Below are 25,263 nucleotides of genomic sequence, written 5' to 3' on the forward strand. Positions count from 1 at the left end.
TAAATTTGTTAATCATATATTTTTTTTGTTTAATTTAAAGATTTATTCAAATTCAGAGAAACATAAGACGAAAATGCTTGCTATTATTCTTTATTTCAATTTTAGCCATCATTTTAACATGACAATATGACAAATGACAATAAATTTTTTTAATACTTAAATATAAAAATTAAATATAATTTTCATGCAAAATAAAAGGATTTATTCACACATCATTTGTAAAATAATGTAGCTATTTTATAACTGATATATATAATATATACAATGATATAAAATATACACTTATACAAAGCAAATAAAAAAATGTTTAGAGTGTAAACCTTTATAAAACACCTGATGTATTTTATATAAATATAAATAGTATCAATAAAAATTAGTTAAAACATCACAAAATATATTATTAAAAAATTAATTCAATGATACATTCATCCATACAGAGAATCGTTTACTGCTGAATAACTAAAAATATAAATATGATATTACATTAATTTTTAACAGTTATTTTTTTAGAATTTGACAAATTTCTTAATCAAAATATCCACCAATTATTAAAGCAATATTTTCGGCATCTTCACCAGGTAAATATTCCAATTGCCAGAGATTTGTTGTAAACATAACTGCAAAATGTTCATAAAGTCAATTTTAAATAAACAGACTATTATTATGGACTATTAATAACCAAAGTCTAAAAATTACTTACATATTTGTCCTCTGTGAAGAACTTCGTGAAGAACTTCACACGAATTGAAACATGGTTCTTTTGCTTTTAGCTGAATATAATTAAACCCTCTGATTTGAACAAGCCAAACAATTTTTGTGTCAGGAGCAAAATTAATCTTAAAATAAATTAATTTTTTAGTTTTTAAATTTCAAGTAAAAAAATTTAAAGTATAAAAATTTACCATTTTATAAATTCTGCCTTTAAAATTATAAGATAACAAAATCCAGCTCGGTTCTCTCATTTCTAGTGCTAATGGAGTGAAGTATGGTCGACTGTAAAGTTTCCTCAGAGCTTTTTCTGTTATTCTACCACAGTTTTCCCTAAAAGTAATTGTTTAAATATTTTTTAAAATTATTTCAATTTTGAAATTAAAATTTATTTATGATAATTCCTTAATAGTCTTAACAGATACATTTCTAAATGAAAAGCCTAAGTACAGATACCATTCTGAATGTAAATGTTCTACTATAAAAAACAAATTTAGCACCAACCATAAAGAATAAATTGAGTAAAATAATAAACATATATAAGAAAGAAAGAAATTGATATTTTACAGGAAACAGGAGTCGATGTGCCAAAAATCAAAAATATTTAAAGGAGAAACAGGAAGAAAACTGGAAAAAAGAATTAAAGAACATTTAATGAGTAGAACTGTAATATTAAAATAGTTGATACAAAAAAAAAATTAAATGTAAATGACAGTATGTAAATTTTCACCTTGTAGGTATGATATTATAAAAATGGCTGCCAGCACCTGACTAAATTGTATTTCGGTACTCTTGTATGCTAGAGTGTTCATGTTATTATTGTGTATTCTTCTTACTACTAAGGATGAACTGTTAGACAATGCAGTTTGAAATGCATAAGGTGTAAGTACCTCTCTTCAATAATAAAAAAAGGACTATTGAAAAGATCAGTGTAATTGTATTAAATTCATTGTTTTAAAATAACTTTTATTTTGAAAGTTTTTTTAAATTACATACACACACACACACCTTTTTTTAAAATAAAAATTTGAGTATGAATTGGAAAAAATTGTAGTATTAATTATCTGAATATTACTAATTATTATAAAAAGATTAGATTCTTACATTAGATTTACTACATATAAAAAGGATATTAATACATTAAAGACCATAAATTATATATCCTTTCGTCCTTGTTTTTTAAACAATAATTTTATAACAGCATTAGTCAAGATTTGGAGAAGGAGGTCTTGATTAGAAGCTATATCAGAAGAGAAATAGTTAGCGAAAGAATATTTATTGAATGGATACCCCGTGAGACTATTAAACCCCTGGATTCCAATTTATAAGAAAACTAGGTATGAAGTCACAAATAATAGAGAAATAAGACAATGTATAAAATTTCCTTATATATAAAAAATATTATTTGAAAAAGTATTCTAATACGGTTAAAGAATGTAAAGTTTGGATAATATCCAAAATGGGAAATAAAATTTAAAAAATAAATAAGCCTTCACTGGATAAGAAGAAAGTTTTGGAGATGTCAGAGTAGAGTATAAACTAAGTTGTACATGCAAGGAAAATACTAATTATGTTTGTGAAACAAGAAGAAAGTTATGCACAAGATTGAAGGAACATGACATCAATTAGATTAGGGTATAGACAGTCCCCTTGGTTTTGCATTGCACAGAACATAATTGTATGATAAGTAAAAGTATTGTCAAGATTTTGAAAAAGATCTATATAAAAGATGTTTTAAGGAACATATTGAAATATTACAATTGTCAAAATCAATTAATTTAAATAAAGGTATAGAGATAGATTGCATTTGGCAAGGTCTGCTGCTTAACTATAAAAATGAAAGACTGAAAGGAAGTTAACTGTACTCATAAGAAATTGTTAATGCATTTGGAATTTACCAGGAAGATAAAATTCAGGTAGTGAAAATTGTATATAAGTTTCTCAACAGTTTGCATATCAATTTAATTTTCTTTTTAACAAAATTTTAATTATTATTTCTTAATTTAATTCTTTTTACTTTATTTTTTATGTTCTTAAATTTTTTAAAACAAGGTATTCTCCATAAAAACAGTTTGAGGAGAGTATTGTGACATTAACAAGAAACTATGTAAAAACTGGAGTGTTCCCAGTCGATAGATTAATTTATTTTAATTTTTTCAACAATTTTAATTATCTTTTTTTAATTTCATTCCTTTTTTAGTTTAAAAAATATATTTTTTTTTTAAAAAAAAAGGAATTTTTCAAAATACAGTTTGAGGAACATATTGTGATTTTAATGAAAAGTGTTTATGTAAAAAAACGGAGTGTTCCTGGTTGGTTCTTTAATTTTTTATTGTATTTATTACTTTGTCAATTTAAGATCGCAAATTCCAGATATATTTTTATAGCCTGAAGAGGTGATGTTTGTGATGGATATGCATAGCAAATAAAATTTCTTTGCCAACTGAACTGTGTCTCCTGATTAAAACAGACTTGGTTATAAGACAAACTTGAGTTTACCATTTAATAGTCTTAATTGGAATACCAATAGGTTACCTGCATTTATAAATTTGTTCTATTGATTAAAAAGAGGAAATAGAAAAAACAAAAGTTAGATGAAGAAAATTAAAAAGTTTAAAGTAAATTAATTTTAATTAATAGACTTACCAATGAGCATACCATCGATTTAGTAAATTATGTGAAGTTAAAGTTTCCAAAAGATTTATATGGTTATCAATTTTAAGATTAGTTTGGAACATGCATACTTCATCATTACTCTCAAGTTCATCTAGATATATCTGAATTATATTATTTAAAGTTAGTAATTAAATTTCTCTTTATAATCAATTTTATCTAACAAACAATTCTCATTTACAAAAATATAACATGATAATTTAATGCTTCTGTAAATGAGAAATTATATAAATTAATGCATTAAAAAGTTATATATTAATTTTATTAATAAGTATATATGTGGATTTTAAAATAAAATATTAATAATTTTCTATTCTGTTAACAATTTTCCTTACTTACTACGTTTTATGGCATATAAGACACCTCTATATATAAACATCACAAGGCCTGATGCTATTAATCAAAGCCAAACAATCGCTGTAATGAATCTGGCTACTTTACCACTACTATTAATAATTAAATTCTAAGTAATTTAGTACTAGAGATAGGTATTAGGTGCCATCTCTTACTAAATTTAATAATTATAATTAAATTAATATTTATTAAACAATATTTTTCTTCCATAATATTCTAAATTATTTAATAAATATTAATTTAATTATAATTTATTAAATTTAATAAAGAGATGGCACATAATGCCTACCTCTACTACCAAATTACTTAGAATTTATTAATAGTAGCAATAAAGTAGCCTGATTCATTATGGTGATTGTTTGGCTAAGACACCTCCATTTCAGCACAAAATATTTAGGAAAAGTATTTAATGTATTTAAGTCACCTTGCACTTTTGGCACTTTTTTAATTGTAACGTCATTAAAAAAAAAAAATTAGAATGCATACTTTAATTTATCAGGGAAAAACATGAGTTTTAAAGAAGTCAATTATTATTCAAATATTCTAAATGAATACATGCAAAAAGCAGCTTAGCTCTAACAAAAAAATAAATAATAATAATAATAATAATAATATGTTTAATTAAACAAATATTTTTATTCAAGACTTGGGTTAGGTAGAAGTTACCTATAGTCTACTGAAGGTCACTTTGGGAATTCATTTAGCCTATATGACTTCACAAGATGCAAGACAAAACTATTTTTATGTCAATAACTACATCAATGACTAAGTACTGTATATCATACTTAGATGCAAGACAACTTTTGAGCCGTTTTTGAACAAAAGTCTGTCTTATATGCCGTAAAATTCAGTAATTAATGAAAAATTATTAACACAATCATTATAAATTATTATTATAGTTAATATTGTAATATTAAAAATATTATTATATAAAAAATTAATTACTCTACTGTAGATTTTTAAGGAGTCCTTTCTATATTTTCTTTTTGATTAAATGTTTAATTGAAAAGAAAATGATCTACATATCCTCTTTATATGCTTCTTTGTCTGAAGCGTATAAAGAGGAAATCAGTACTATCAAGAGCACAGCACAAAACCACTGTGTGCTGACAAGATTGACAGTAGTTTTGTGAGACTTACACAGAGGAGACATCATTTATTAAAAACAAAAGTAAAACCCAAGGAGGCAGTTAGAGTACTAGTGACAGGGTCTGATGTAACAAAAATACTGAAAGCCACATCTTCAAACCATGGGAGCTGGCATTATATAGTTGGAATACCTACAGTATATGAAAAATTAAGAATTATAAGGAGTCTTTAAAAGATATCCAAAAGAGCAGAGTATATAGAGTACTGGTTGAGAATGTGCATAGGGCAGATGAGGCTATATTTTGGAAACACATGCTATCCTCTCATAGAATAGTTAAAAGAGCACCAAGAGGTTATATAGAAAGAGGTAAATACCATGCTGGCCAAAGAGCTAATTATGAATAAAAACACAGACAAAATATTGGGTTGTTCGGAAAGTTCGTAGCGATTTTTAAGAGAAATAAAAGAAATTGTTTTAATACTAAAAATATACTTTTATTCCATTATGTATGCGTCATTGTTTTTAATGACGTGTTGCCATCTATGGGGCAGCTTCATGATACCCTCTTCGTAGAACTTTCCAGTTTTTTCTGCGAAAAACTGATCCACGTGGTTTTTGCAAGCTTCTAAAGTATCAAAGTTTTTATCATGAAGGGAATTTTGTAGAGAACGGAACAAATGGTAGTCCGACGGGGCAAGGTCGGGTGAGTAAGGGAGGTGGGGTAAAACATCCCAGCCTAGTTCCAATAATTTTTGGCGTGTTCATAAAGACATGTGAGGTCTGGCATTATCTTGGTGAAACACAATGCCTTTTCTATTGGCCAGTTCCGGACGTTTTTCTTTAATTGCCATGTTCAGCTTATCCAATTGGGAACAATACTTATCAGAATCAATTGTTTGATTCTGTGGAAGCAGCTCGTAGTACAGGATTCCTTTCCAATCCCACCAGACAGTGAGCATGACCTTCTTTGGATGAAGACCGGCCTTTGGAGTTTTTAATGGTGATTCATTTTTCTTACCCCATGATCGTTTTCGGCTGATGTTGTTATAAATGATCCACTTTTCATCACCTGTCACTAAACGCTTCAGAAAAGGGTCATTTTCATTTCGTCTTTCAAGAGAATCACAAATGGAGATGCGATCCAGTAAGTTTTTTTCCGTTAAGTCGTGAGGTATCCAAATGTCACAACGATTCACGTATCGGAGCTTCTTTAGATGTTGAAATACAGTACTGTTTGATGACTTCACTATATCTGCAATCTCTTGAGTTGTGTAATGAGGGTTTTCATCCAATAATGCTTTGATTTGGTCCTCTTCAATAACAGGAGGTCTTCCTGAGCGAGGAGCATCTTCAAGGCTGAAATTACCCGTTTTAAATTTTGCAAACCACTTTCGAACAGTTGATTCTGATACAGCACTCCCACCATAAACATCACATATCTTTTTTGCTGTTTGTACAGCATTTTTGCCTTTACGAAAAAAGAAAAGAAACAAGTATCGATAATGCACATTGTTCGCATCCATTTTTGCAATGAGCCAAATTAAACGCTATTTGAATAATCTTAACGGTTTTTTTGTAACGAACGCGTCTCAAGGTCATTTATCATAATATTCATTGGTTTGTACAATTCTAATCATTTTTGTGTCAATCGGTGTCTCAACTGTCAGCTATCAAAAATCGCTACGAACTTTCCGAACAACCCAATAGATGAGAGCCTAAATTATTTTGTGCCTGATTCCAGGCACAATATGATAAGGACCACCAAAGAACTGATGATAGTTACCATCAAGAAGCCAATAATCAATACAAAACAAGGAGGAGGCTACCTAGATTCATGGGTATGACTACTACTGAACATGAATATGACAGATCAAACAGGACTACTAACAAGCAATGGAAAACATCCAGCAGTAAATATTTCTTTTGAAATGACAACGTAATATCACCAACCAAAGCCGAAATTATCGGGCTGGAAACAGCAATATTAATTATAAATTACAAGATAATTTGCTATTAGAGTGTGGCATTAGGTGCTATCTCTTGCTAAATTTAATAATTATAATTTAATTAAATAATTTTTAAATAATTTAGACCGAACTGGAAGAAAAGAATCAGCCTGAAGCGGGACTCGAACCCGCAACCTCTGCTATCCGTGCAGACACGTTACCAGTTACGCTACCCAGACCTTTGGTCCGATCTCCCCTTCCAGTATAGCTAAGTATAAGCTACGACCATCGACGGCCATTACAACACCAGCTGGAGACACATCAAGTGCCCACGTGCTCTCCAAGGCACTCAACTTGCCATCGCAAGCCCAGCAAGGCATATATATATATATATACAATAAACATGGCAACATAGTAACATGACAACATAGTAAGCTAGCAACATCAACTGAATTTTTCATAAGCTCCAGCAATTTGAAGTTTCGAAATAAAAGTACAGTAATTCTTCATTCCAAACTGTTTTGATTCTAAAAAAGAACTTCTTTTAAGATATGGCACTTAATGTCAACCTCTAATTTCTAATCACATAATTTCTAATTCTTAACTGTAGCATAATATTGCCTGATTAATTTAGCTGACAGTTGCATGATTAATAATACATTGAGTTATTGAGATGTTATATATATATATAAACATATAGATTTATTTTATGCCACATATTCACTATGAGCAAACTGTTTATAGTATCATATTCTGAAATCTTTGAGCAGAAATTTTCAAAACATTTAAATCAAAATTTATATAATTTTAAAATTATATAAATTTTATTATTAATAAATTATTACGTTAAATGTTAAAATAACTTTTTTATTTTAAAACTTTTCAATGATTATTTTCTACTACAGACAAACTGTAGACAAATTCAATTCCATATAATATTTTATAATGAAAGAAATTATATTTTATTAACTTAGTCAAATTGATAATTCAGTAAAGTCCGGCTATAATTACTATACTTCATTAAGCTTACTTATGTATGAAGTTAGTTTTGTATTAAAATGTTTATATCAATAGACTGTGATTATGTATATTGGTTTTAAAACTAATAGTTTAACTTTTTTTATTGTTGGTACTAAGAAAGCCTTTATTCATATGCATTGTGAATTCAACCAGCCTGCAAAGATGGAGTTAGAAGTGAGAAATGGAGCCCAACTCAACTAGAAATCAATGGAAAGCCTTGAGGCTTTCCATTGATTTCTAGTTGAGAATACAACCTGTGTTCTCCAGAGTATTTTTGCAGCCTCAGCTATCTGGTTGTAGAAAACTGGTATTACAAAACAACATTATAAAAACTTTATTGAAAATAGATATTAAAATGAAAATGTATATAAATTTTATTTTCTTGCATCAGATGTTCACTTAAGTTACTGGATTCATTCCTGCAATTTTTCTTTTTAGATTAATTCTGTCTTCTCTGTCTCAAGAATATGAATGATAAATTGTTTGTATAAAAGTTGGATACCTTTATAAAAATTTTAAAATCTCTTAAAAGAATCCAATAAAAATTGAAAATAATAATTCATTGACATGTTTACACTAAATAATGAGTAACAAATCAATCAGTGAAAAACTTTGTTAACATAATTTTTAAAATTAAAATATAATTTTAATAAAAAGTAAATACTATATCAGTTTAGATGGATTATTGGCTAAATACTCTTAGAAATGAAAAGTGAAATAAAGTAATTGAAATTATTAGAATGCCTTGTATAATTTTACAATGAATTTATATGTAAAAAATTTTATCAAATAATAAAAAAAAAACTTACTTCTGTAATATTGTTTATATTAAAATTTTCATTCACAGCCCATCCTTTAGTTGCATTATTCACTATAAATGGAATATCATTTTTTAAATATCTTTCCATAACTACTTCTGAAGTGGTAAAATTAACAATATCAATGCCAGATAAATCTTCACATATCTGTTAGAAAAAATCGTTTTCTCAATTTTTCTGATAATTACTATTCATGTTAAAGTAGAATTATTAATAATGATCTGAAAACATAGTATCAAGAGTTCTCCAAATTAGCTGTAATACTACTTTATTAGAGCAAAAACAAAAAATATAATACACAGTACTAATATCTTTCAATACATTTGTTAATCTTTCGAAATTTAAAAAGATTATAGTTTCTATGATCCAATAGAAAGAAGAACCTTGTTTTTCAAGTTCATATATTAGAACATTTTACACTTTGTTTCATTTGACACTTTTGTCTTAAAAGTAAGCATGTATCTGAGATTGTTAGATCCCATATTTGTTTTCAAATTTTTACTCTTAATAAATATGATTTTTATAAAGTACAGTAAGACCCCGCTTAACGCTGCCTCGTTTAATGCTGATTCAATATAACATGGTCTGCTCGAAGCCTAAAAAAGTTCAAAATTTACGCCGATTTAAATTATCGCAGCATTTCATTGATTCATATATAATATGATTATTTACAAACGCGATCAAATCAGAAAAAGGTGTACTTTCTTTAAATATATATTTTCTAGTGCAATTTTGGAAAAAATATAACATCATGGATGTCATAGGCAATATCAGCTTCGTTTCACAAGAATTAACTGATAAATGCACAAAAGAAGCAATGGAAGAAGTTAAGACTGAAGATAGGCTCTTCTCATTGAAAATTCTTGGATATTGCTATATTGTTAGGTTAAGTAAAGTCAACCTAATCCATACAGCAGAACTAGGAGATGTAGACGAGCAGGATATTGAAGAGTTACTGCAAGTTACTGGTGAGAGCCTTACCAATGACAATCTTCGGAAACTGGCAGAACAAGGAATTCGTGTAGAACTGGAAAATAGAGATTTTGAAAGCGAAGAACCCAAAAAATTTCTCTACAGATTTCCTTAGAAAAAGTTTGATAACAATAACTGAAATTGTTGATCAAATTATAGTGAATGATACAGATTTTGAAAGGAATGCAGAAGCAAAATGAGGCATTTTGGATGTGATCTTCTGCTACCAACATTTGTTTAAGGAAAGAAAAAAAGTGACAAATGAAACTTCATGACTTTATTGCAAAAAAAAGTGCCCACCAGTGGCCAAGCGGTCTTTGTACCCTAAATCCTGGGAGTTCAGTCGTGAGTTTGCACCTCGCTCGGACAGGCTGGCCACATGGAGTTTTCCGGGTTTTCTCCACGTCTGTAATGCCTAAAAAGGGGCCAGTGTCCCTTAAAAAGACCTACCAGAAGGCATCCCCTTAGGCAGATCTTTCAAGTGTTGCATTGCCATAACTCAACAAACAACTTTATTGCAAAAAACAAGAATTTTAGAAAAGTCAGGACCTTTGTCACAAAAATGACAACTTTACATTTCTGTGTGCATATGTTTATGTGTTATTTAACATATATTATTATACAAATTAATATAAAAATAACTCAAAAGTAAAGTAAAATTTGTTCATTTTTGGTTGCGTGTTCCCCTATCCCTATTTACTCTATGTTAAAAGGACCTCGTTTAACGCTGTTTTGTTTAACGCTTTGTTGTCTAGGAATGCATCCCCCGTGTTAAGCAGGGTCTTACTGTATTTGATGTTTTGAACTGTAAATTTGTTAATATCAATTATCAAATAAATTGATAATATAGTAAAATTTGTGTAAACCAGAGTCAAATGGCACCAAATATTTTTTCTGATTTGGCAGGTTTCTGTTTTGAACAGGGATTATTTTTAATACACAAAATTGCTTTATTTCAAAGAATTTTTTCTTTTTAGGCAAGTTTCTGTTTTATTCAGATTCCATTTTGGACAGATTTTGCTGTATATAGACATTACTAATCAAACAGTAATAGTTATAACTCTTTATTTAATAATTTTAAATTTATTATTTATATAAATAAAACTTAAATATATAAAAACTTAAACTTAAAAACTTAACTTGTATATGTAAAAATTAATAAATATTTTGTGTTATTTATATTATATTTGAAACACTAGTGAATATATAAGAAATTTTCTATACTGATAATCTATATCCGAATAAATGAAGATGTTTGTTTATTTGTTTGCTATACATTCCAAGGCTATTTGACCAATTGCTATGAAACTTGGCAGTTATGATGATATACTTGTAACTTAGGTAATGTCATATATCCCGCCCCAAAATATCAATTGGATTTCTACTAGTTTAACTGATATTTGAAGAATATTCTGAAGTTTTTTTCTAAAGTCAAATGAAATTAATTTCTATAAAAACAGAAAAAATTTAATTAGTACATTGACATAATTAGACATTCTATGCATTAACTAAATCTGATTAAATCTTAAAAAATAAAAGTTTTGATTTATCAACACGAGTTATTCATTTAGAAGAAAACAAAGTCAAGAAGTGTTCTAATCTCGTTTCTTTATATTTGATTTCTTTAAAACAAATTTATAATTTGTTTATAATTATTATTATTATTATATTCAAGAGCCTAAATTTTTGTATTCTTTAAAATATATTTTATTGATTTTGGAATTCAAAGTAATTGTTTTAATTTTTAAAATTAGCCACTAATAATGATTCAATTGTCTCATTTCACGTATCTAAAAGCCTTTTACCGGTGCTCGTATCATCACTCTAAACCAAGTAACTACAAACGTTTTTAAACCATTAAGGTTCGAAAACGTTTGTAGTTACTTGGTTTAGAGTGATAATATGTGCACCGGTAAAAGGCTTTTAGATACGTGAAACTGTACTGTTCCCCGTGTAGATATTCTAACATCTTTCAATTGTCACATATGGATTTATTTATATAATGGTTATAGTCATCACTATTATAACAACTCTATAAAGAAAATGTCCAAAAATAAATGGCATCAATATTAAAACTTTGACTTTAATCATTAATAGAATTTCTTTTACACTGAGTACAATTATTACAAAGATAAATTTCGATTAGTTTCTTAAATTAAAATTTTATTTTTTGGCATGTTATTTGATTTCTGAATGATATTAGATAATAAATCTGAATGAAGAAACAATACTTACCTACAATATTTAATATTATAGATAAACTATCATTATTACTGAAATATATTAATATGTAAAAAATATTAAACACATAGGATCAGAAAATCTTAAATATGTCTAAAAATAAATAACTAAATATTCAATACAAGAAAAAATCTAAAAGGATCTTTCTCAAATTTTGATAAGCATCATGAAAAATAGTCTATTAGTTTTTATCATTATTCTATTAATAATTAGATTTAAAACAAAAAGCAATATAAAGCATCCTGTATTTATATAACTATAGACAAAAGAGTTGTTTCAGCTGAGAATAAAGTAAATACAATATATTTCATTACTTTTATATATTTAACCTAAAATTTAAAACATTTTCATATACATGAAGGTTTAAAATAAATAAACTTTTTCATTAATATTTAATATTAAAAAGTTTACCCTTACATGAAAGAAATATGAAATTTATTGAACTATAATTTCATTTGAAAAAAAAATATTGTCTCCTGATGCTGATTATGAAATGACTAATAAATTTGACAATAAATACAATTAAAATATTTTATTGATGTGTATGTATATATATACATTCAGTGCCAGATTAAGCCTCTAGTGGGCCCTAGACAAAATTTAAATTCGGGCCCCATTTAAATAAGTTGCTTCTAAACAAATATTATATAATGTGACATTAGCGTAGCTAGCATGGGTGACACCCGGTGCGGATATCGTGGTGTCACCCCAAGTTACACCGTAGTGTCACCCTTTTTAACTCTTTTATAAAACACTATTGAATTGTAATATCTTTGCACTCAAGCTTGAACACTATATCGAATATGCGATGTCGCAACGTATAAGTTTAGATTTAGAAAGTAAATCATAACCATACATCAGTACTACCATGAGAGGCGGCCCTAGCAAGATTTCTAGATGGTGCGAGATCTCGTGGCGTACATTACTTCTGATGCATGGGTAGCTGTTGTTAAATACGGCCTTTTGTGTCCTATCGAATTTCTTAAATAATTTTTAACTCGTTTTAAAACAGAGAAAACTTCTGCACTGAAGCCGGGTCCCTCCAAATTACGGGCCCTAGACATTTGTCTAATTTGTCTATTCGATAATCCGGCCCTGTATACATTCATTAAATATCAAAATATGTCTTTAGGAATAACTATTTTTAAAAAAACTTTCAAAAATTTGGAAATTTCAAATAAATTTTATATTTATGAAAAGATATTAAAGCAACTTTTTTGACACTGATATTATTTACAAAATTTTACATTGTTATTTGTTTTACTGTAACTTATATTAAACAAGATTTGTACCCTTTACTTCAGAATATAAATTATACTTAGTACATATTATGTAATAAATTACAATAAAAACAAAACAAATGAAATTACCTTTTTCCTAATAACTGGTTTGATGACTACATACATCAAACAAAATCTTTACAATAAGTAAAGATTTCCAGTAAATAATTTTAATATAAATTCAACAAATGTTTTCTTACACAAGATCTTATGTAAAATGGAAAACATTTGTCAAATTTGATGAATGAAACAAATAAAAATAAAAAACTTTTTATAAATAAAATAAGTAGGCCAAAAATATAAAAAACTTTATTTTAAAAACTTAAGACATAATCAAATCCTGAAGAAATTTAACTAAATAAATATTAAAATTTTTTAATGTTAAGATTTAAAAAAATACTTATTTTTTGGAACCATTCTTAATTTTTGTAAGCCGATCAAACTACAATCATTTTCAAAATTTGACACATTGAGTAAGTTTAATTGCTCATATAAAATTTGCAAAAAGACAAATGTTCAACATAGAAATCCTCTTTCACTAAGGACAGTTGTTTCCTTTAAAAATGAATTTTATATAATCAAACTAATGGTTCCAAATATTCTGACAACTACAAAGCAGAAAAGCTGTATATTTCTCAGTTTTAACTGTCTTCCATATAAATATTTGAATATGTTAAAGTATGTCAATAATTTGTAAATAATATTATAAGGTTGGAAACATTTAAACCAGGGATGAGCAACCTGCAGCCCTTGGGCCACATCAAGCCCACAGTAATATTTTTTGTGGCTCGCGTCTCATAAAATATAAATAATTATATCAATTTTTCAGCTTAAGGAAGTATGCAGCAAAAATTCAAACGTTATTTTCTACAACTTATGTATGTGAATAGGTTTTCTGCAATAAATTTAGTAAAAATTAAAACAAGAAACCGGCTAACAGACACGTCGAATCTAATTTAAAACTAGCAGTGACGAATATTTAACCAAATATTTCCGATATATTATGTTTACATCTGTGCCAGAAGCTAAATTAAGTATACCTATGCTAATTTATAATTATATATGAATAAAAACTTGTGATTTCCCAACATTTCCCCCTTTTCTCTTGTATGCAGCCCGTGTCAGTTCAAAAATTTTGAAATGCAGTCTTTACATAGAAAAAGGTTTCCCATCCTTTATTTAAACTATCATGATAATTGGTGTCACCCTTTGTGGTGTCACCAATTATCAGTATGCATAATTAGATAGTTTAGATAATCTGAAGTCAGCATTTTAAATAAAGATGTATTCCAAATAATGAGAAGTTCTAGTATTTAATTTTCTCATTTCATCATTAATGTAAAGCATTACTGCTGGTTTCTATAATTTAAAATTCTTGATTCTGTTCTAATTGTACACTTTTCTATCATTAATCAAAAAACTTCTGTATATGAGTTTGTATAATTTTAAATGTCACTTATACAGTATATTATCTAAATCCAGCTTCTTGTTCTGACTATATATTATTTCTTATCACATTATTCAATATTTTAATACTTGATATTAGACATTTTTTGCACACAAAATACCAATTAAAAACTGCAATTTTAAAATATTTAAACTGAACTATATACACATGAAATAATAAATTACTTGACAGTCAGATTCATCGAGTCCTGGTGCAGTATAAAATGGATTAGAGATAAAGCATGCAGATCTGTATAAATAAGTCCAATCCCAAAATGGTAAAATCTGAAATAAAACAATAATTATCACATATATATATATATATATATTAAAAAATGATTTATTTTCGAAATAAAAAATTACCTTGATCAAAAATAGGCGACCAAACATACAAATCGTACGAAAAACAGGATCATATAATAATAAACTGATACATATGCCAATAAAGATAATCAGAGTTACTCCAGCAAAGAAACGTTTCTTCACTTTCTCCCACTGAATCGAGCGAATTAAAGGCGTAGCAGCTTTCAATATTTCTGCTTCTGTCATTCCATTTTTAATACAGTAATCATAAAGATCGCGTATTTCTTTATCAATTAATTGCAATGATTCGTCCGACATAATGCAACGTTAAACAGCTTTGCTTAAAGAGACAATATGTAGTATAATTAAATTGACGTTTCACTTCACCGCTTTTATATCACGTGATCGAATTGTTTACTTTGACGTTGCACGTGTTAAAACACAACGCGTTTATGTATTTACATTGTTGCCAGCTGACGGTCAGTATATTTACAATGGCGGAAGTCTTACCAATATACCTTTCGTAGTTCTTTTTCGTAAACCCAATAAAATATATAATAAAACTTATGTACACCTCAATCGCATAGTACCAAATATTTTTTGGTTTGCCAGATTTCCGTTTTGAACAGCTTTTTAACATAAAAAATCGTTCCATTCCGAAGAATTTTTCCCCGTTTAGACTTATTCAGGTTCTGTTTTAGACAGGTTTTACCGCACACTGTTTAATTTAGGTAAATATTTTAACTTTAACATAACTAAAAGAAACAAATATACTTATAAATTGAACAATTAATTATGAAATTCCCTCTGCATAATTCGAATTCCCCATTACACATTTTGTGTCCAGTTGCATGTTAGAATATTCTCTGGTTCAAAACATACTCTGAATGAACATAATCTAAAAATCTATGTTTCTTTATACAATTTTAACATATCAGACATTAACAAATATGTAACATATTCTTTATAAACCGTTTTTCAAAATTTTTGCGATCGTCTAAAATTTTTAGTTTACCCCTCGAATGGTCGCAACTCCTAGTTTAAAAAACTGTCTTATGTCAAAAAAATGCCAGTTCTTGACAGCTCACTAGATGGAAATTATTCTGCAATAAAATGTATTAACTAATGTAGTACCTATATTTTGTACAAGTAGAAACATAATGGTATTTCGACAGAATGTTTATTTGTGCAAATTTTCTTCGTGCGTCGCTTTGAGTAGTTTACCAGTCGGTCTAAAAGCACAGTATAACAGTTAGCAGCTCGGAAAGTATGAAAAAGGTGTGCATTATAATCGAGAATATACAGTAGAACCAAAAACTTCCAGAAATCTAGTAGTTCTTTAGCGGAGGAAAAAGAGACACGAAATATCAATGAGGAAGTGATACGTATAAAAATGGTGATTGCGAATTGGATTTTTTCAATAATTAACGGTTGTTTCGGGTGTAAGGCGTATTTCTGAAATTATCGTACATCGTACGTCACCTGAAATAATCTGTACGATAATTATCGTACAGATGGCAAATCTGCCTTGCCGCAATTTGTAGATTTTTCTCACAGCAGCGCTGTTGTACTGTACTGATTCCCTGCACTGACACAAGTTTCATAAGTGTGAAAATTATTAATTTTTTTCAGTATTATTCGAATAATCTTTCAACATTATTAATTTTTCTTAGTACTTTTTGCTGTTTTTGTAAGATTAATTTACAGTGGCTCATTTTTCTGTACCATTTTGTACTTCGAATAAATCAAAAATGTGTCAACTGATGAAATTAAAGCTGTCGTAGAGGTAATTGAACCAGAACTGAAACTGATTGCAACCAGACCTTGTAACATTATACAAACCAATATTTGTTCTGTAACAATGGCTTACATTGGTGGGTACTTAGTTAGGGTTGTAGAAGAACATGTTGATTGTTCTGACTGTTTGGACATGATTCAATCAGTGAAGACTCCACTCTCATCTAAGAATCTAATAAATTTAAATGGTCGTGGGAAACTTTTATATCCAAAGCTAGAATTTATTATATTTTTGCTACAACTAGAAAAAGCAATTGAAGTTGCTCTACCATCTTTTATTCGCCAGCCAGCTGTGATGTTTCGACTGTGCAAAATAATTCAGCCGTCGATAGAAAAAATATCCAATAATTGCACGTAGCTATGATGGATACCCAAAAATAGTTTATAATTTGATTTTAAGAAAATATATTAAACCCTACATTTCAAACTACTCGCAAACTGTAAACAATGCATACATAAGGGAGGATCGTAAACCCCACAGTAAAACTTCAGAAAGTAAACTCTAGTTCAGAAATATTATCAAACGTGCACCTTTAAAAAAATAATTTTGAATTTGGTAAAATAGCTTTTATTTTATTTTTTGTTTGCTATGAAATAAAGTCATTTGATAGGATCAAAAAAAACTTAATTTAATAATAATCATTTTTTTTTCTTAGATGGACAAATTGCATAAAAATAAGTTATATCTCACTCGTCCCCTCAACCTCTTTCTCTCTTTGTTTCCTGTAGTTCCATGAACCGCCTCCCTCACCACCTAAGGGAAAAGAGTCGGAAAAGGGAAGTTCTAGAAGTGAGAAAAAACAAAGAACAAAGAAAATTTTCTAAAACTTTGAATAAAATTAATATATATATAATAGCGTCTACCACAGAAAAATTGAATTTTGTGATTATGTATATAAGCATCCGTGTACGTGTGTTGGCGTCTATTAAGTTTAATATCCCAGGATGGAGTAATGATTAACGAAATTTGGCATAGTAGCTTGTGTATAACGGACATTAATGCTATTAAATTTTGGTAATCAAAGATCAAAGGGATGGGGAAATAGAGTCACGTCATATGTCGATAGGAGTAGGACTTATAAATTTATTCGTTATTAGAATTTACAACTTTTTATAAAACTCATCTGTACCCTCAAAATTAAGCTAATTGCCAATTTATAATAATTAAACATTTTAAAATGAAATCTCATAACAGATGGCGCCACATACAATTTTAAATTTCTCACGAAAGTTATGCACCTTGTTGCTGATTTAAAAGTGTTTCTAAATGTCAAAATATGCAGTGTAGGAATACAATAGAAACTCGATTATCCGAAAGTTATCAATAAAACATGTAGCGCTGTTCTGTATCTGGACTGCTGTATGTTACTATGTATATAATTCGTCTCTGTAATCCAAAATATTTTTTGGTAGACGGTCTCACAGCAAAACGTTAAGTTAGGAACTCTCTTTTATTCTTTAAAAAATGACATATGCATTTCGGGTTGGTATATTCATCCAACCCCTCCTCAGTGCTAATTTTTAAAAAGACAAAAAAAGAGGGAAAGGAGGTATAATACCCAATACATGACACATATATAAACATGATCACAGATAATGTTTCTAGATATATTAATAAAAGTAACCTTAATAATATAGATGTGTTAAATAGAACAAGTATTGTATATAAACTAGAGTGTAACTATATGAATCCATGTAGTTATATAGGAGAAACGGGTAGGAGATTAAATATACGAATAAAGGAACATGAAGCGGCTATCAGGTTGAGGTATAAAAATTCACCTTGGTATGAACACACGGAAATTAATAAATGTAAAATTAATCGCAATAATATTAAAATCCTACATCATGAAAGAGATATATATAAACGTAAATTTAAAGAACATTTAGAAATTAAGAAAAACCAAAATAATTTAATAAATATTTCTGATGGTATGCAAATAGATTCTAGATGGTATAAAGTGATAGAGGGCGCTATATAGTGGTAGAATGGTGATGTTGTTGCGATTGATTGAAAGGTGGTATTCGGGGGTATCGCTTGTTGATTTGATTGTTCACATGCTATTGATATTGTATATACTGGTTGTTTATAAAAATAGTCATAATGTACAGTACAATGGTTTTTAGAAGTGAAGTTATGCAAACACTTCAAGTGCATTTTAAATGGAAAGAAAATGTTCGGTGTGTTGATGTAGTGGTAACCCATACGCAACTTTTACTGTAAGAATAAGTAAGTGTGACATCTTGTTTATATATGTGCCATGTATTGGGTATTATACCTCCTTTCCCTCTTTTTTTGTCTTTTTAAAAATTAGCACTGAGGAGGGGTTGGATGAATATACCAACCCGAAATGCATATGTCATTTTTTAAAAAATTAAAAGAGAGTTCCTAACTTAACGTTTTGCTGTGAGACCGTCTACCAAAAAATATTTTGGATTACAGAGACGAATTATATACATACATGTAGCGCTGTGTGTACAGACTAAATTCTCCATGTAACTTTATTGTGCCATGTTTTAAGGTTAACTTTCCTTGTTCCCCTTATACAAAGGGGAACGCCTCAGTTTACATGTATTCCTTGTTGTCACATCCGTTGTTCATTAAAACCCAAAATACAAAAAGAGTTTCTGAATAATCCGAATAACCGCTAGTTCCACAAAGATCGGATAATCGAGTTTTTACTACATGTTCTTATTACAAGAGTGCATTTTTTCTTGAGCGTTTCTCGACGTGAGAAATTACAATTATTACCTAATTTTATAAATAATTTATTCAAATATTCTTTAAAAATTTAATGTGTTGTAAGCTACGACTCTGTTTTATTTAACAGAACGCATTAAACGTATTACAAAATATAAGTTTCTGTAATCAATCGTTTAAAAAATATAAATAATCAAACTACGAATGTATATCTGCTAAAAAGTTTTAATGCATTGCACTTGTTACAATTTGAACAGAATATATTGATGGTTGTACACACATCATCACAAAAAAATAAATTTTAATCTAGGTCAAATCAGTTTGGCACGTAGTGAAATAATACAAAAATGTAGATTGATCACTTCTACAATGTCTGTAGTTCATTACAAAAATATAGTTTGTACTTGTCAAATAAAATTGACATTGTGCGTGATTCACAATATACAAATTTTAAAAATAAAATTACAGATTTTATAAAATACATGACAAAACGTTTAGAAAATTATACAAAACAGCACTGTTATTCAATAGATTATCACTGTATATATAACAATGATCCTTTATATACATATAAAACTTCGTATTTACATAAGTATATGATTTATTTAAAATCTATTAAAATCTTTAACCACATTTTATATAAATAAAGTATTTATAAGTAAAACTATGAAATACAAAATAAATGACTAGTTGATGTGACAGTTACTGAAACATCTTAAACTTATATCTTAATAGGGGGATTAAAAACTTCATGATATACATTAGGGCAATTGCATAGACCTAAGCAAAAATCACTCCAAGACCATTTAAGCATAAGAAGATCAAGACAAACTCGGCAATCTTCTCTGCTATCGTGAGTATCTTTCTGAATGACTTGTCCTAAAAATTTCTCTGATAAACATTTCAATGATGGGCGAAAAGGAAATCCAGGTTCAGTACGAAATATTACAGAAGTATCTACAATTTTTGTATGGATAAAATGTAAAGCTTGCAGGTCATTTTCCAGTCCATGCCCAATTATAATGGTGTCTTTGTTAATAATAGTTAATAATAATGCTTGCACTTCTTCAAATTGAAGTGTCTTTTTCTTTTCAAGCATTTCTGCAGTGATGCCACTGTACTCTGTGTTATAATCAATTATAGGTGATTTTGGTTGCACATATGTCTCGAATAATAAACTTCCATCAAATGATAAGAGAGTTACCTTAGTTATTTCCAGACCCAATTTAGTGTAACACATCTCTGTGTCCAGAACGACTATGTTCTTTTCTGTAAAATCATAATCAGCTGTGTTTAGAAAATCATCATTCACCCGGCACTTTGAACTTGATACATGAAAATTGTTAAAAGTGCAGCCAGTACTTCCTTTTTCAGTACCGCAACATGGATGAAGCCGATAGAGTGTGTCAAATGGGGGAACAGGAATCGCTTTTTTAGGGTGGTAAAGACAGATATCCTCAGGATCATCGATAATTCTATTATATTCGGAGCGGCAACGAGCACATATTTCTATTGAAGAATCTGCATTAATTTCACCACGAAAAGCTTTGGCAAAGGATTGCATTGGAAAGTTATATGTCATTAATTGCGTTGGTGTTAACATTATTGTCTCTAAAAATGAATAAAAAGAAATGAAGAAAGCTTCATTCTTCTCTACTTGACAAGCATTTTGATGCTTTAAAAATAACTCAAATGGTATAGGAGGCCCTATATCCACTTTAAAACCAGCCTTTGGATTGATTCCTTCCTTTGGCAATTCAAAACAAAATTCGTCTGGACATGGTTCCCATGGTATAGGCGGATTACCATTTATCTCCATTCTACAACCACCAGCAAATCGAGAATATGGATTGATTCTCCTCCTACGTGGATATACTGGATAAATCGGCCGTGGAAATGGCTCAAATGATATTTCAGGATTGCTTGGATTCGAACTGTAATAATAAATATTGGGGATAATAGGTGGATGGTCTTCATTGAAACAAAACATACCACGAGGAGGGATCGGGAAAACTGGATCAGGATCAAAACCCCCCGAAGCCATTTTCAAAATCTGAAAATAACACAACATTAATTAAATTAATTACAAGCTAATTTACAAGCAATTTTAAGCTTCGTCGATCTAGTTTCGTCGTTCATTCCACTAACTCTATAGAATACGGCAACTTATCGTAAGAACCGAAGAGAAGCACGTGGTGAACTTTACAATCGATGCACGTGGTATTCTAATCTCTCGCAGAATAAAAGGCTTGTACAGTACAATCAAATTACTCAAAGCAAATTTTAATTTTATTTCTTAAATTATACTCATATACAGAAATAACACAAATTTTCATTTTAATAAATGTATATCGTTCAATTTTCGAAAATTCTAATCGATTATATCTGTAGTAATCTATTCTACACAACAGAAAAAAAATCGTCTTTCGTATTTATAAATTATACTGAAGTTAATCATCACATTTATTGAGAAACAGATTACGTGGAGAAAAGCAATCATATACTAAAAAACATATACGAAACCACGTGGAAACGAATAGTAAAAAAATTTAAAAAACTTAATTTCCGCTTATCAATACATATAATCATGAAAATTATGTCTCAGATCTTAATTAACGACCTAATTAAGATTAATATTACAACAAAATTAAGTAACTAATACTAACTGAAATAAACAAATAACCGCGATATTTCTAAATTACTTACCAACTTCCGAAGTTTTCAAATAAAAAATTAATAATCAATACGATGAGATTTATTCTATTAACCGATATCTTTTTTGTAGATACGATGAACAGTTTTCACATTTCAACACAAAGACAACTTCAGTAACAGTCAAGCGATAGCGAGGCACTGCACTTATCCAGAGACACAAGGCATATGACGAGTTAACAAGTAACGTAGCGAGTAGACTATACAGGTGGCGCTAATTAGAACACATGACCTCATCCTTGGTGTGACGTCACGTTCTACGAATAACTGAGTCAGTGGCAATGTCCTGCGGCTAGTAATTCCTTTTATTTTATCGTACTGTATATCGTATATATAAAACGGTATTATAACCTAAACCTACTTTTTGTTCTTATCGAAATAAATAAATAATTTTAAGTTATTAATTTGTATTCATTTCTAAAATAATCTTCGTGTAGAAAATAATAAATAAAATTTTCAAGGGCAAAGAACTCATCAACGTCTCTCTCCACGCGTATTATCTGTTAAAAATTCAAAATATTTTTATGAAATTAGTTTCTGTTTTTAATATAGATAATAAATTAAAATTACCGTATTTTACGGACTATAAGACGCATATTGGTCATAATAAAGACGCACCTGAATTTTGGAGGCAATTTTTTGAAGAAAAAAGTGCGTCTTATAGTCCGTAAAATACGGTAATTCGATTTCTTCGTAATTTTGTCAAATAATAAACTCGTTCAATTAATTTTTTACGTTGAATGTTACGTTCAGGAAAAACAGTTTGTCGGTTTTCCTATTACATTCTAAAGAACTATCATTCTGTCAACGGAACTATAAATGATAAATAAATATTCCGATTTTAACAAATAAGGAGAATTTTACGAAGATTCTTATCTGTTTAGGTAACAATAATATTTAGCGCGATATTTAATAGGTTTCTAGAAAATTAATTCGGTTTATCAGTAATCAAAACGAATAATTTTAGGAGAGAAATGGGCTCATCATATTCTATATTTTTCTCTTCAATTTTGAGTAGAAAATTATGCTCCGTTTAATACAAAAATCCTTTCTCAGTTTTATCAATTCAATCAGAGTTTCTTTAGGCTATATCCGTTTCTAAACGTGCAATTTCCCTGTAAATAATTATTTAACCATATAGAGACAAATATGTTCCTTTCCCAAATAGAAAGTCCCTTTATCTTTCTAAAGTAGTTTTGTTTGGATCGTATTAATAAATATTCCTAGACAATAGTTAGTTCCTTTAGTTCACTTATATACTATTGATAATTTTCTCTTTTTATAGATCTTTTTGTTTCTTAAACAAACAAAAAAGCTTCGATTAAAAATTAAGTCTTTAAGCTTTATATTTTAATTTCACATAGATTTATAAATACTGTATGTTAATATAATGCAAGCTTTTTTAATATATTATAGTTGAAAAATTGCACAATAAACTCCATCACATGCTATCACTTTCTTGCGAAATTGCTTTTTATCGTACATAATTTTAAATACATTATGAGAATATTTGAATTTATACAAAATTAGATTAATTTTTTATTATCACCAATTTATCTGTTAAAAGATATAAAATTTAATTTTTAAAACCTGTACATCAAACTTAAATTCAAGTGATGCAACAAGTAGAGCCAGTGAACTTTGGCTTTCTGCCAACTTATACCTGTAGTTCACTGTGTATATATCACAATACTCAGCATTGTATAGCCTACTAAATCTTTAAGTTTAATTTAAAGATTTACTATTTGTATACTAAATTTTCTTTAATTTTTATTATTAAAAAAATGCAAGTTTTGTGTTAAGGCCTATTAGTGTATTTTAATTATTTTAAAATGATTTTTTACATCCTAGCTAATGATGTTTAATAAAATATTATTCTAAAGAAATATTATATTTGTCAATATATTCATTTTTTTTTTACTTTTTAATTCAGCGTGTGTAAATATTATGAATCATTTATACTGTATTATCTTTCAATGATATCGGATAATACTCATAAACCTTTCAAAGAGTTGAAAAGTATTTCGAAAAATAAACAGATGTTTAACAATTCTGATGATAAACATGTTAAAATAATTTCTATGTAAATTATCTGTAAATTATTAAATTTGTATTTCATAAACGCATCAGAATTCATATGAACGATTGAAAATAAAAATCTCCTAACAGTGTTTCTGTTAAAGTTCATGTTCATGAGAAGCCAGCAAATGAGCCATGACAGGATAAAAACGTTGAGTTGTCTTACAAATCCTATTATGACTGAATGAAATTTTAAGTAGTACCTTTCATATATTGCCATGATTATAGACGATTATTTGAATATATTGTCATATAAATGAGAGTTTAAAAAATTATAATAATTTGATAAATTCCAAGTTTCTATTTTTAATATTAAAGATTAATATTAATTTATTTATCGATAAATATTTGAAATTATAGCCTATGTATTAGGGCACATTAATAAGGAATTTAAATTCTGGAGCATATAAATATTTTTTTGTTTGCAATAGTTTTTCTTTAAATATAAGTTCTTTCAAAATTTGCATGATGTTAACTTATTCATTCGATGTATTCTTATAAAAATAATAATATTATTATTATTACTATTATATTTTTACAAAATTAGATCTCCGCAACATTTATATTATTTAACGAAAGTATAATTAATTGCTTTTCAGTGACGAATTTATAGTAAGAAACCGTTAGAACCCGATTAATTATGAGTCTCCAAACTGTTCTGCGAGTTTGTTTTTTCTTAAAAATTTATATCTATTAGTTATAGTAAATTCAGTAAATAATATTGTAGTATACAAATATCAAGTTTCGTAATTAATTTGAATATTACAAAATTCTTAAATATTATATCACTAAAATTCCTAGACTTTTAAACGTGTTTTCAGTTCTTAATTTGTTTTTGTTCCAAATAAGACAACAGCTGTTTAGAGGTATGCGCGTGATCTGTTATCTCTTGAAAAACTGTTTACTTCCCTGGCAAAAAATATGATTTTCTCATAAAGAAAATATCGTTAATCGACCTTTCTACAAAAAAGTTTTCCGAGATGTTAGATAAATAAATAAATTCTCTGATAATTACATAAATCATAGACTGGATGCTGTAGTAAATAATTTATATAATTATTACGATCTAGATTATTCATACATAGCTTACGTTAGGCCAGCATGTTTAGTGTTTACTGATATA

The 25,263-nt window shown here is 28.3% G+C and overlaps 2 protein-coding genes across 2 annotated transcripts; both read right to left on the minus strand.

The window, feature by feature from the left end:
- Window positions 1-280: 280 nt before the first annotated feature.
- On the minus strand, window positions 281-15,266 carry LOC136976716 (uncharacterized). The gene is made up of 7 exons (XM_067272080.1): window positions 14,912-15,266; window positions 14,735-14,833; window positions 8,601-8,756; window positions 3,355-3,485; window positions 903-1,041; window positions 701-836; window positions 281-617 (listed from the first exon to the last, which is right to left on the minus strand). The coding sequence occupies exons 1-7, from the start codon at window positions 15,167-15,169 to the stop codon at window positions 526-528; spliced, it is 1,011 nt and encodes a 336-aa protein (XP_067128181.1). The 5' UTR covers window positions 15,170-15,266; the 3' UTR covers window positions 281-525.
- Window positions 15,267-20,070: 4,804 nt separating this feature from the next.
- On the minus strand, window positions 20,071-20,952 carry LOC136976689 (exonuclease GOR-like). The gene has a single exon (XM_067272053.1). It carries the CDS (start codon window positions 20,950-20,952, stop codon window positions 20,071-20,073), a length of 882 nt encoding a protein of 293 aa, XP_067128154.1.
- Between the last annotated feature and the right edge of the window lie 4,311 nt (window positions 20,953-25,263).

Source organism: Centruroides vittatus, unplaced genomic scaffold, assembly GCF_030686945.1.
Source record: "Centruroides vittatus isolate TY-2023 unplaced genomic scaffold, ASM3068694v2 contig_417, whole genome shotgun sequence".
Taxonomy (NCBI): domain Eukaryota; kingdom Metazoa; phylum Arthropoda; class Arachnida; order Scorpiones; family Buthidae; genus Centruroides; species Centruroides vittatus.

Coding starts and splice junctions, on each gene's coding strand:
- LOC136976716 (XM_067272080.1), bottom strand. CDS start 15,169: ATGTCGGACGAATCATTGCAATTAATTGATAAAGAAATACGCGATCTT. Junction 14,834..14,911: donor GTCGCCTATTTTTGATCAAG/GTAATTTTTTAT, acceptor GTTTTATTTCAG/ATTTTACCATTTTGGGATTG. Junction 837..902: donor AAGGCAGAATTTATAAAATG/GTAAATTTTTAT, acceptor ATTTATTTTAAG/ATTAATTTTGCTCCTGACAC.
- LOC136976689 (XM_067272053.1), bottom strand. CDS start 20,952: ATGTTAACACCAACGCAATTAATGACATATAACTTTCCAATGCAATCC.